The 14,240-nt window shown below is 40.0% G+C and overlaps 1 protein-coding gene across 4 annotated transcripts in view; it reads right to left on the bottom strand.

Annotated features, from left to right (window-relative positions):
- tbc1d14 (TBC1 domain family, member 14) overlaps window positions 1-14,240 on the bottom strand; it is a 31,384-nt gene that overhangs the window by 11,580 nt on the left and 5,564 nt on the right. For 2 of the 4 annotated variants that reach the window (XM_046381214.1, XM_046381215.1), the window contains 3 exons: window positions 9,873-9,996; window positions 1,321-1,445; window positions 22-104 (listed from right to left, as the gene is read on the bottom strand). In XM_046381214.1, coding sequence (XP_046237170.1) covers window positions 22-104; window positions 1,321-1,445; window positions 9,873-9,996 — 332 coding nt within the window. Of the gene's footprint in view, window positions 1-21; window positions 105-1,320; window positions 1,446-5,566; window positions 6,454-9,872; window positions 9,997-13,599; window positions 13,898-14,240 lie in introns of those variants that run through there. The other 2 variants (XM_046381216.1, XM_046381217.1) reach the window with 2 other exon arrangements.

Below are 14,240 nucleotides of genomic sequence, written 5' to 3' on the forward strand. Positions count from 1 at the left end.
CCTGTCAACTGAAGACCTCACCTCTCTTCTTAGCCTGAGCCACCATCTCTTCATACTGCTGTCTGTGTTTCTGCGACTCCTCAGCCGGCTTGGCAGGCAGATTACTGTAACGCACAAACATCAACACAAGGGAAATGAGTTACTGAGTACATGTTCTCTGAGCTCTCTAATTCATATGAATCAGGTTTGCGTGGTATAAAGAGAGGAAAACATAAACAGGCTTCCCTGATTTTGGTCTATTAAGGAGCTTCCATTCATGTCGTATCCTGAATGTGCTAAGTCAATTAAGGAAATTATTTCTGCTGATGAAGATTGTGTCATATGAGTGAAAGCTCCAGAAAAAGTACGAAACTGACATCAGGTAGATAGGTTAGTGAAGTAAAAATAGTCTGAAAAATACAATCAGTGTGTATTTGTTATTTTTTTTTTATAAGCATTCAATCTCAGTGTTCTAAGCTGATGATTCCTGAGATGCAGCTGTAAGCTCAAGATGATAGTAACTGGACCTGGAGTTAAGATTTTACTTTATGTCATTTTACATCATTTTACATTCTCATTCTGTAAATTAAGTTGAAAGAATTTTAGCATCTGTTCTTATTGCAAATATTATCTACTTTTATCTGCTTTTTCCAAAGAAATGTTTTGGTCCGTCTTGTCAATGTAATTTAAAGGAGTTGAGTGAATGATTTCATGTATGGATGGCATTTGATTCCAGATAGATGATGCACTCCAGTTTTACTAAGCCAGTAACACTAAACACTAGGTTAGTTCTACCAACAGGGGGAGACAGTAAAGATGGAAAAGAGGTGAGAGGTTGCATGCAGCAAAGACATGAGCTGCAGCTGAACTCAGTTGCTCAGTTCTGAAAGTCTTGCTTTAACCAGATTTTTGGTGTGAACAAAAGGAAGTTTATTTAAAATCATGCTATTGTTTTCAGACACCATTTTCCCCCTTTTTACACCAGCACCACTTAATGAAAGATAAGGCCTTATAGTCTCCGAGGGGGTGTCTACGTTGTCAATATGCAAATTTAATTAAAAAAAAAAAGCAGGATAATAAAGCCAGGCTGCTAGAGGGCTATTAAACTTTCAGCAGCACTTGTCTTTCAGCGTCTGTATTACAGTGAGAGCTGGAAGTATACTGAATAGTGTATATTGGCCTGGCAGAGGACTGATACAGAAGGTATGAGGGGCAGATGAAGACAACAAACAAGACGTGGCCTTACTGTCTGATAAGTAAACTCCACTGGCAGTGAGAGAAGGAAAAATGTGGGATAGAGCAACAACCCTACGATCTGAGACAGCATGTGTGTTTACATACGCAGGTCTGTCCTCCAGTATAAGTGCGGTGGTGGAGAGGGGCTCAAAGTCCAGGTTTTTTCTCACACTCTGCCTGGGAGACGTCGGATTGCCAGGTCCACCTCTGCCACTCTTTGTTTCATATTCCTGACAACAAAAGTGGAGTTTTAATTTCAAAAGCATTACAGGGAAAACAAATAGCTTTTGAGGTCAGTTTGGGCCACATTTAGTTTCACATTCCCATTGGCAATGAGAGGTCAGCAACATTTACACACACACACACACACCCTCAAATACATTGCAAAGAATGGAGTGAGGGAAATTGCTGGATTAGTGGCTTTATATTCCATGTCAAAGTATGAATAAGACATGCATATGGCTCCAAAGCCAGAGAAAATTGCCACAAGGGTCACAGCTGACCTCAAAACTAACATTGTGGTCCAACACAGACTGCTAGGTTTTAAAGATGGAGAAAAGAAAAGGCAGGAGGTGAGACAAATGACTCGTATATGAACACTAAGTAACACAGAAACACTAATAAATGTCTTGACAACCTTGTGACAACACTCTTTTGGCCCCTTGAGCATTTGTCAGCTGGCGTCTAATGAGTCTGCTCCTACAATGAGAGTGTCATGCAGGCATATAGAAAGAGGAGGCCATGTGACTTTCAGGCTGCTAAAGCTCAGGCTTCAGAGCAGTTTAACAAAAGGTCAACTGTCAGCTGACTTACAAGTTGTGTGTGAGCGTGTGGTAGCCACTCTGAGCTTAAATCCAGAAGTCAACATCAGGGAGCTGATAGAGAACAGACAGTTCAGGGAAGACCTTCAGAGGAGACCAGTGGAAGATTCTACATTGTCTAACTGGTTCATTGAAAAGCTACTGTAAATAGGGCAAGTGCAATATGAGCGCACACACATACATCCTGCTGTGTGTCCAAATTGGACTCCAGCATGCGCTGAGCTGGTTAATAATGCAGGCTAAGGACTGCAAGCACTCAGCTTAACACTGTTGTGCCACAGGGACATTTGCATTGATCAGCACAGGCCACAATACAGACAGGGAAATCTATTCCTACAATAGGTGTGTGTGAGAGTGCATGTAAGGCTGTTCATGATGCAGCTCATGTTATTAATCTGCCTTTGTGTGCTGTGCCAGAGCCTGCTCTCCATTAGCCCTAAGGGACAAATAAAGGTAATTGAATTGGATAGAATTTTTGCTTGAAGGGGAGGGCAAGACATCACAAACATTACAGAATAAATGAGAGAGAAGAGGCATAAAAAGAAATGAAGCCACCATGAATTAATGATAATAAACATAACCTTTGCTTACAGGGAAGGAGAGAAAGCGAAAGAGTAATAAAAAAATGCCATGAAATAAAAGAAAAAGGGTCTACAGTGATGCTAGCAGCTCTGTGACACTCAAAGCACCATGCTGACATTGGAGGAGTCATAAAAAATCACAATGACAACGCTAAAATTCTGATGAGTAGCAGGTAATATTTTACCATGTTCACTGTCTTAGCTTTAAGGATTAGTCTGATAATGTGGAACATACACTTGCTGAGAGCTACAGGACAAACTGACATCTATTAAATATGAAGCTGCGAAAAGATTAGCTTAGCTTAGCATTATAACTGGAAGCTAAAGGAAAAGGGCCAGGTTCTGTCCATAAGTAATTCTTCTACCAATATCTCTAAAGCTCATTAATTAAAATGTAATTGTTACCTCATAGAGAAATTACATGATTAAAAGTCAAAAAGCACTTCCTCCACCACTCAAGAGTATGAAGTCATGGCAGGTCGCTTAAGCAGCTTTTGTTGCTACGTCTAAGTACGATACAAGGCAAGAAATTAGAGGAGCAGGCTGGTGTGAAAGAGGTGAGAGGAAGACATATATGATGGGAACATCTCTTGAGGAATGGTGACAGGTGACACAGAACACAAATGAACGGAGATGATGAGATGATGGAGAAAGAGAGGAGGTTGGAAGTGAAGAGTGCTAATGGACAACCATTCATCCACTGCTTGAGAACAGAGGTGATTCACTGACACTCAAGACTGGGATAAGAGGGCTACACAGAGGGTGTGTCACCATCCTTGTGTGTGTACTTTCCCCTACTTTTTTTCTCTTCTTTGCCAGCCATATCTCCACTATCATCTGCTCTGCACCTGTCTATCGTTCCCTCACTCCCTCTTGTCCCTTCTGCACCTGCACTGTGTTGAGGATTATCACCAGGCTGCAGGTATAGTCCAAAATCACCTTCAGGCCTAACGCACGGGAGATTTTAATTAATGTATTTACATATTTTAATTCGCCTTGATGTATTTTATGGCCTATGCTAAAATTATGGGGTAAACAAAAACATTTTTGTTTGCGAAAACACACATTTTACAGTTTATTTGTGTGGCCCAATATCAATTACATTGTCTAAATGGGCTTTATAAACCTACACCATTAACATTTCCTGACCAAACCTAAGATCACTAAATCCCTGCTCACACCAGACCAGTTTATTTATACATTGTTACAAAATAAGTGGTGCTAGTAGCTGGCTGACATAGTAACTACTTGTGGTGGTGGTTGTTCATCTGTGGCTATCTAGTTAACCTCTGGCAAATTAGCTCACTGGGAACATGCTACCACTAGTAAATCACAGTAACCCTCTAGCTTACTTGACAATGGTAAGTAATCCCTTATTTTGTGGGACTATTACATAGTATATGCACACAATGACAGCAGGTAGTTGAACCACGGTTTTGATCTGTAAACCGTGAGGGATGTTTTGACTGTTTCCTCTTTCAAGTTAACAACCTCACTACTTGTGTTTCTTGAACTGTCAGACTTCATTTTTAGCTGCATCGAGGTGTCACATTACAGTAAATGTTAAAGACAAATAAATTCTGATAATAGATTCTGTCCGTTGACTTTACACACAATGAGTATACTCACCAAAAGAAAAATACATGTTCAAAAAAAACCCCAAAACAATAATTTCTCTTATGTGCATGTGAATAGCTGACAAAGTTTTCCTTTGGTCAATATTAAGTAGCTTTGTTCTCTAATGGACAGGTAACATGCATGTACTCTGGCCTGGTCTATTAAAGACAGTGTGTTCCCGAGGGAAAAGCTGCACGTCGATAAAAAAAGGATAGCCAGGGAGGATGGATGGATACTGCAGAGTGAGCAAGGGAGAGAAAGAGGAGAAAGGTAGACCCTGGAAGGAGGGAAGAGGCGAGGGATTCTCTTCATTCTTTTTATTGGTATTGAAAAAGATAATGAGCATCACTTCTTTAAACTAGTATTGTAAAGAAGCTTAAAATTGTGGTACTTATTATTAGTAGCTATGCATCCTATTCTCATGAAAACACTACTATCTTCATTTTACTATCTTTATTTATTTTGCATCTCACACATAATGTGTGGAAATGAACCTCATTAACAAATAAATCCACTAACAAAAGCATTGAACATGCTTCAGTCATATCATTGTAACACAAAAACCACCAAAAGACAGCTATTTAAGATCTGATACAATCTTGGTGAGGTAATTAAATACATCTGAATGAATGATTTAATTTGCACATATTATCTTTTGGCACCCAGCAGCTGACCAAACTGAATTACAGTTGAAACTGAATTACAGTTTCCACGGGGGAGCTGAAGAGAAGCACAAGTCTGTTAGTACGACTGAAAAGATTTGGCAGGTTTTTTTTGAGACAAAATAAAGAAAATGTACAATATCAAGAGAAGCACATGGAACCACAAGCTTTGACACCAAATGCTCCGATATAATCTGCTGCTTTTTTATCTAAGCACGTTCTACTGGAAAGCAGGAGTCCCACCAAGTCCAATCTGTCCAATGAGCTGTGTGTCGCTAACTGCATAAGTGATAACAGCAGGAGGAAATCCCTCAACATGCTTCAAAATGCCAAAAAAAAAAATCATAAATAGACAGCACTGTCAAGCTAACGCACATGCTTTTGTTATCCTAAGTTGCATATTATATGTTATGTGCAATTAAAATGGGCCATGAACATTAGTCCATCAAAGCAGGTAAACAAACATCCTGACTATTATCATTCTGCTCCCCACCATAAAGCACAGCTCTGCAACAAGCTGAAAGAAGCTATTATGTGAAATCCAACCCGCTCTCTTTCTCTGCTGCCTCTCTTTTACGCTCTGACTAGCAATGCCCTCCGAAAGACAAGGAGATAGACAGTGGGTCACCGAGCTCACCCACTTGTCCTCACAGCGAAAATGCTCACTCACCATGAACGCTGTAGTTCCTTATAGATGGACAGTCCTCCAGTGGGGGTTGACTTTCCAAAGCCCTAGCCTAGCATCATTGCTGCTCCCAGAGGTTCACTCCAGGCAACAGGGCACCCAGGTGCAGAAAACGAGGAGGAGGTAAAAAAGGAGGGCAGAGAGACAGTCAAGCTGCCAATGGAGGGACACACCCCACATTGGAAACAATGCAGCAGCGGCATGATATCCCCCCTATCCCCTTTTCTCTGTGAGCAGTGACGCTATACTGAGCGGCTCTGCATAAGGTCTGCCGCTGCTCTACTGTGTGTGTGTGTGTGTGTGTGTGTGTGTCAGCAAATCAGCACCGCCGTGTGTTATTAGTCACCACCGCTGCGCTGAAAGAAGCTCTGCGCTCTTCTGTGCCCTAGCAGCCATTCTAATCAACCCCAGAGTAATGGATCAGGTTTCAGCCACTCAGCTTTCTGTTGTTCTAGTCCAGTAAGGACTCAACAAGTGCAGCTTTCACAAGAGGTTAACACTACCCATTTATGAGTGAACGCTTTTAAAGTTTTTATTTATTTTGAGAACTTTCTTTTGTTGGCCTTTTCGCTATAGCATGTATACCTTTAATAAGTGAGTGGGACCTCGTCACGGTTTATGGCTTTATGTTTTCTAATGATTTTTTGCATGAATGAGACAAGTTTTGCGGTGAACTGAGTTTCTACACGTGCTGTGAAGGAAGTTTCTATAGTCCCACTTAGAAACCGAAACCAAAGACAGCTGCATGATTTCAGCACAATGATTTCAGCAGACTTCAACTGGAACACCCCCTGAAGTCAGGAGCTGCTACGTGCATCAAAAGTAGTGAAAACTGCGAAATATATATCTCATTAGCACTTATATAGACATATATAATACACTATATAGACAAAAGTACACTTTACAATCACATCAACAGGGACTTTTTCTTCTGGGAAGGCTTTCAATAAGCTTTTGGAGTGTTTCTATGGGAACTTTTTCCCGTTCATGCAGTAGTGCATTTGTGAGGTGAGGGTCTGATGGCTCACAATCTCTCTTCCAATTCATCCCAAAAGTGTTAGATGGGGTTGAGGTCAGGACTCTGTGTGGGCCAGTCAAGGGCCAAATGGATCCAACCATGTCTTTATGGACTTTGCTTTACGCACTGGGGCACAGTGATGCTAGAACAGAAAGGGGGGCTTCCCCAAACTGTTGCCACAAAGTGGGAAGCATAGCATTGTCCAAAATGCCTTGGTATGCTGAAGCATTAAAGTTTCCCTTCACTGGAAGTAAACAGCCCCATACCAATAGTTTTGTCTACATAGGGTATGTGCCTCATTAAATCAGTCACACACAGACTACTTTTATCAACTTTTATCTGTGAACATGTTGCTACAGAGTTTGGAGAACAAAATACCACATTAGCCATTGGTGTCACCTGATATTATTAACAATGGTTAACCGGGCTTGAGGAATTGATCTTGGTATTTCAACTTACAGGACTTACGGGTAACATCAATCCATGCTCTGACTTTCAAGCTAGGAGGTAAATGGAATGCAGCATGATATTAAAACTATTATTCTGCCATAACTTGTTGATCACTTTGCATTGACACTTTGTCATCATCATCGTCCAGAATTTCAGCACTAAAATAGTTTCAAAATACAGAATATCAGCATATAACACTAGCTATACAAAGCTTCAGCCAGCTGTACTTAACTTGGCATTAAAATTAAAATTGAAAGTCTTGCTGGGAATAATTTGAATTCAGACTGACTTTCTCATCTCAGTAACTCAGGCATGTCTTGATTGCCATACAATGTGATTTACAGGCTCTGCAGGTTATAGAACAATTACTTTCTTCAGCATTGTGAGCAGGCCATTGTACTCCCCAGAGCCACATCAACGCAAAGTGGTGTAAATTAGAATATAAAACTTGATTCACAGTGTTGCTATCAAAGGGGAAAAGTTGTTGGCAGAAACAGCAAACATCTTGTAGCAGCTGAACAATAACCTAGGTAAATGATAGATAGATATATAGATATACTTTATTGATCTCAAGCTTTATTTTGTTTGTTTTGTTTTTTTTTTTTAGATAGACAAATAAAGCATTCCTCTCTCTCACACACACACACACCACCTTTGAACAGCAGTATAAGCGGCAAGACAAAAGTTTGAAAGCTTAGACTTGTTAACTGATTCCTGAAGACCAATATAAGGTTACAACCACAGATAAGATGGACTTAAGATATGAAGCACATGCGGGTGTGCACACACTTACCTAAGAGGCATTTCAATTGTAAGGATCTAATTTCTAACCAACACAACAAGACAGTCAACACAAACTATTTAAAGCCAATGTATGACATGTAAAAAGGCTGATAATGTCAGAAGTGCATATTAGCAGGCCTTCTGACCAAACTTCAACAGCACAAAGAACACAGAGGAGAGAGCTACTCCCCTGGTGTCGGATACAGGGCCCATGGTAGCACAATAACAGGTTTCGACAGGCTCAAATTACAAGCTACCATCTTGCTTTTTGGTTTATTTTACCAGTAGAGAGCTGTCGTGCTCTTTACTTGGGCCTGAGACACTTTGCTGTTTACTATCTGAATGCAGTGAGAAATTATAAGAGCGTTCAGGCAACGGCTGGCTATCTAGCAAAGTGCTTGCAAAGGAGTTGAATTTCACACTGAGCAATACAAACACTTATGGCATATTTCTGCTACACGATAATTAGAGTCTGAAAGAAACAAGTGGTAGAATTCTTGTAAATGGCATGTTTAAAAAGAAAGGCACTGATGGCTGACGATCTTGGCTGCTTGGTGTTACATGTCAAATATTTTTTTTTTCTTCCATCTGTGGCATCAACCCAAATGTAAAAAAACATTTTCCTGAGCTACCCTTTTCATTTTAAATTCTAATTTACATTTTTTGTGGTGATATTTCTTTGTTGGAAATAGTCAAGTTATAGACAACCCACTGACTCCTGTGTATATCAATGCTTCAGGTCAAACATTTGTCTGGTCATGATTCAGCCCTGTCCTTTGTATTATGTTTCTAAAAACTGTTGGAGAAACCAGCGAGTGTTTGTTTGTTTTTCCAGCATGGGGAAATCTAAGAATAGCCAAAGAACCTAAATGTCACTGATGGGGAATGTTGGTGCTCACAGCATTGTGCTCCCGGTATTCAAGAACACTACTGAGATTATACTTGGCTACAATCTGTTCTGTTTTCTATCCTGAGCAGCAGTCATTATGATGCTATACCTATTGCTTTTTACTGTCCTACAGTACAGTGATAAGCTCTACTAAAAGGCATTATTGCATCAAAACGTGTCTGCTCACCCACTGGACCTTTGAACAGCAGTCACTCTGTAGCACATGTTGCTGCAGCACCACAGTTCTAAAACCATCCTACACTTAAAATCAATAATTGTTATTATTAAAATAATATTCAATATCTGGTATATTCAAGAGCTTAACAAGCCTTATGTGATAAATTCAATATCTGGTATTTCAGAAAGTCAAGTTTAACACTTGATACAGATATCGATTTTGACACTATGTAGCACTGAAACAAGTACCTGCAAAAATCCAATCTAAAAGAACAATCTAATCTAATCTAGTAAATATGAGAATCAGAGAAGAAATCACTTTATTAAATTATACAGTACAAATTTAAAGTGCTTCTCATATAGAGGAATCCAATGAAACTGAAAAAATTGTTCTGGATTCTGTTTCAATATCTTGATGCACCAACAGTTTTATTTTGTACCATATATTTTAAAACATGATCCTGTAGCGTAATGAATTTGTTTTAAAAACAGTCAGTGGCACCCTCCTACAGAGTCTCACTGCGTCTGTTCCTAGCTAGCTTACAGCTAACGGATATCTAATGTAGTGTCAACTGTAAATGACAATATAAAAGATGTCAGTCTCTCCTAACCGGTTAGGACAAACTAACAGCCCTTTCCAAACAGAGAACAGTGACCATGAACACAGTGTCAGACTGTATAATCAAGCGATTAAGTGATGTGATTATTAGGATATGTGCTTCTTTATATTAAACATAGTTATAACATTATTATACAACAGTGACCTTTACTACTTTTGAAAATAACTTATTTTTCCTGGGGAGGCGAAAAAAAAAAATCAGATACCTGACCATCAGTGGTTTAGGGAGTAATCAACTCACCCACGTTTTGACACTAACCTCACATCTTGTGCATAAGCATAGTAAGTATGTAGTCCATAAGGTGACCGGTCTTATCATGTGCTGATGCTGCAATCCCAAAAATGAAAATTCTACCTTTTGTATTCTCTTTGGGTCCTTAGCAGGGACTTCGCGTGGTGCGACTTTCCCAAACAGCTTCCACCCAGGATCCCTCTGCTCCACTGGTCGGCTGTCCTTCACCCGCCTGGCAAACAGGCTCCTGTTTGTCAAAGGACAAATAAATACATTTATTACATCACAGATGAAAAAAGTGAAATACAAGCTGTGATTATAGTCTTCACTTGGTCACCATTGGGGCTAGAGCAACAGTAAGTTTGTGTTTGTCAGAGTCAGCTCACTACTAAGCTCACAAACAAAGAATCTGTGGATTAAAGAACTTAAGCATACAGGCCACCCACAGAGCATTTTTACAACCTATGTGACAGCCTATGAGCTGATAGGCTGGTCACAGTCGTGGCATTGAAAAGACACAGAAACCACAAAGAAGTAGAATTTAGAGATACCGGTATAATAACATGCAGTAATAATGATCTTTACTGCTTTCATTGAAAAGCATGATCTTTTCACTTCAGCTCAAAACTAGTCTGCACTCTGCTCGATGCACCAGGTGATTAAATATCATATGCAGAGCTGCTGAAAAGGCCTCTTTTCAGCCAGGTTCACTGCACCATTTAGCCAGCTATTCCTTTCATTTACCCGTCAATGCGGCGCTGGAACAGAGCTGTTAGCAAGGGCTTTAATTAAAAACTTGAATAGACCCTAGCTGTGAAAAGACATGAATGAACTGGTCAAATAAAAAGCCTGTTCTGACCAGGCCATGTGACAAAACAGGCAAAAAAGAAAGTCCATTTTCTACCATTTGTCTGTGCTGAATCTCATAGAGGGGCAATTCGTTGTGGCAACCGTCTGGCTGACTGACTCCCTGATCAAATGAAATATCTGCCATTATTTAACATCTATAAGCCCTTGGACTTTACAGGTTGTGTTGACACCACTTGGTCCTGAAGAGCTTGAACGGACATTTGACTACACGTCGGACAAATGTGACCTTTTACCGGCTGACTGCTACACAGCCCTGTCCTGACCTCTCTGGGTCTCCTCCAGGGTAGTGATGACAAGACACAGTCACACTGGTGGCTGTGTGTCTGCTGCAGGCTCCTGTATTTGTGGCCTTCTGCTCACTAATAACTTATTTAAACCTAATTTCCCAATGATCATCCTTTCTATAATGACAACCATAATAGTAATGTCGACAACGAACTATACTAAGGATACATTTTATTTCTTGCTTTTGGAGTCAGGATTGAGTGAGTGCTCAATCATACAGGCACCAGTGAGAGCATCTCACTCGTTACAGAACTATCTGTACCAATCCCAACAGCACCAGGCAGCATGGGCCACAGTGAATTTGATGTGTTCGGGTCCTAAAAGACTTTCAGTCATATGCAATCATTACAAAATGAATGGCTATAAAACGGTAAACAAGAACCTACAATGTGCCATAGTCAGTCTGCGATAAGAGATACAAACAGGAAATGCAAAGGCAGATGGAGAGATATGATCTTTGACAGGTCGAACCAGGCGGCTGAAGTCACGTGCAATACATATTAACCACTAGGTGACCACTTATTTAGCCATTAGCTCCAGAATGTTTTAAAAAGCCAACTATTTTTCAGTTAAGGAAGAATGCTAATGTCCATATGTCCATGTGCTACAAGAGCAGAAATGTAGAAGCCCAAACTCTCGAAACATATTAACTAGGAATGAATGACCATACTTACGCGTTGTACACTTTACAAGGCAGCGAACAACCAACAAAATCAAAAAATATTAAGAAGTTGTGTGTGTGGCTTCAACAACTGTGAAGAGAGATGCAGAGCACTGTTGTAGTAAAGTGAAAACACACAACTGAAAGAGGACAAAATAAAAAAATAAATACTACAAATGCACATTCTGCAATAGTAATACCCTTGTAAAAATCAGGTTTGCATATCTTACAAGCTAACCTTAAAAAAAAAAAAAATTGCCACTTGCAATAACAGACAGGCAAATGTGTTTTGGCCTTCAGTGTCATCATTATCAAGAGTATAAAATAATGAAGTTCTTGAGCAGATTAGGTAATGGCTAACAGAAGACGGAAAAGTTCATTCCAATGTGACTGGTCAAAGTCTCACAGCCTATAGTAATGTAGTAACGCCTTATGAAACTCACCACAGATAAACATTAACAATATTTCACTACCGCATCTGAACGAATACACACACACACACACACACACCAGGAAAAACACAAAAAGTTTACAGTCGATGAACATGAGACTGTGGGAGACAACAGGGCACCTGTAACATGAATTACTTTCCAATGGTAACACCTCGATCTCGCTCCTATCATGGTGTTCACGTGTGGCATCAGACCAGCATATTTTGCGTCATACACAAAGACTGCAGAGAAAGGTATTTCTTCATTCTGTGGCTGACTCGACGGTTTAATGAATGTGAAGCACAACCCAGATATTAAAGAGCAGCACATTTAAGTTATGTTGTGGAAGGCTGTAAACACAGCGCAACATGCAGTGATGGGGTTCTACTGGTGACATTTAGGCTTGTCTGATTCAGCTATTTTGAGAACAGCACAGGGGGGAAAAGGATTTTTTCTTTTCTAAGAAAAATGCTGGCAGACAAAAGGCTTGTAAAGCTCTTATAAAGCAGCATTTTACACTCCACTAAAGGAAGCTGCCATTTGAATACGGAAATATCTGCAGTAGGCAGAGAAACCCAACTCCACCAGGACAATTTAAAAGGAAGGAAATCATTGCGAAGACTGAAATTTGATCTGAACAGATTATGGTAACAGAGTTTGTTCAATGACAACCAATGAATTAGAAAAAAAAAAAATCTTAACCCAAGAAGAGCATTCAGCTTTATTTCTCACAGTCTTCATCACGATTTCCATCGATTGAAGAAGACCAAGGGGCAAACGAAAGCTCTTGAGAAAACCTGAACCTTGTGCAAACTAATGTCTACTGTAAGCAAGCTTCTTAACTATGAGGAGAGGTGAACTTGAGTAACCTTGTGAACCAGTGTTAACAATGCTGAACAGATAAAAGTACAGATTCCAACTGAGTGCCACCTTGACAAAGCAAAGGTTGACTTTAAGTCTCAACTTTTGACACTTTTTACATCAGCTTTTTTATTTTCCTGTACATTTCATCAGATAACCACCAAAAAAATGGCACCAAACAAAGCAGGAATGTGGTTTGCATTCAAATGTGCCTCAACATGACAAATGAATGGCTGCAGCTGTGGATCGAGCGCTCAAGTAGAACAGATAGAAAATCCAAGAGGGTTGACAGAAGTGTTTGTCAAGCTGAGGCTTTGCACTACACTGGTCTGTTGTTAAGAGTCCCAAGAATATTAGGATTTCACAACACCTGTGTTCAGTGTTTGAGTGGGAAAATAAGGTGATAAGTGTTCCCAGGGGTTCATACCCTTTAACTAACAACAAAAACACCTGGTACAGATATGCCAAACAAGCTACTACAAGAAGAGGGAGAGCAGAGTACACTGAGATTCCCCCCCCCACCATCGTAAAAGACATCAGTGAACTGGGTACAGAGCTGCTTCAAGCGGTTTTCAAACAGAACTCAGATACCAGCGTGCATTCGGTCAAATAGGCTGTCTAGCACAAAAGCCACATTACTCAACTTCTGATCAAAACACAGACAGAAATTAACAACTGCATGTCATACATCTCAGCCGTACAACAAACTTTTGAGGTCATCTTCCAGTGCGCGTTATCCTACCTGTCAATGTACAGAAGAAGTGACGGGGCGGCCATCCTGCTTTGTCAAAACAAAAACCCTGAATCAAAATCTTCCTCTCCGAAAAACACACACAAACAGCCACATCGAGGGGGTTGAGCTTTCAAAGAAGAGTAAATCAAGGAGAGTCAAAATTCCGGTTGAAGATAATGCTCTCCTTCTCAAGAGATTCAGAGACGAGAGGAGGAATGGGTGTGAGGAGAAGGAGTCTGAAAGGCACTGAGGGAATGAGTAACTTAGTGTGAGGGAGGAGGGATAACTGAGAAAGATAACAACAGAATGGTAAAAGGGGGAGGAGATTAGTGAGGTATGCCATTTATCAAACGTCACGCTAAATCAAATTGATTAAATCTAAAACGTAAAAACGTATCTGTGTATAATCAGCTACACTTTTTCTATTTTTTTTTTTTTTTTTTAAAAACAGGTTCAGTGTGTGAAGTTTGAGGAAAATGAACCAAAGGCAAGAGATCACCAAAATTGTCATCCCATGGGTAGCACAGATGTACCAAATAAATCTGTTTTTTTTTTTTTTTTTGGAATATATTTCATTAGCCAGCTCTTTAAAGCTTTTATTACAGGCTTTAAAAATCTGCAGGTCTTAAAACCTAGAACATGTAAATACA

This window comes from Scatophagus argus, chromosome 23 (assembly GCF_020382885.2).
Source record: "Scatophagus argus isolate fScaArg1 chromosome 23, fScaArg1.pri, whole genome shotgun sequence".
NCBI classification, from domain to species: domain Eukaryota; kingdom Metazoa; phylum Chordata; class Actinopteri; family Scatophagidae; genus Scatophagus; species Scatophagus argus.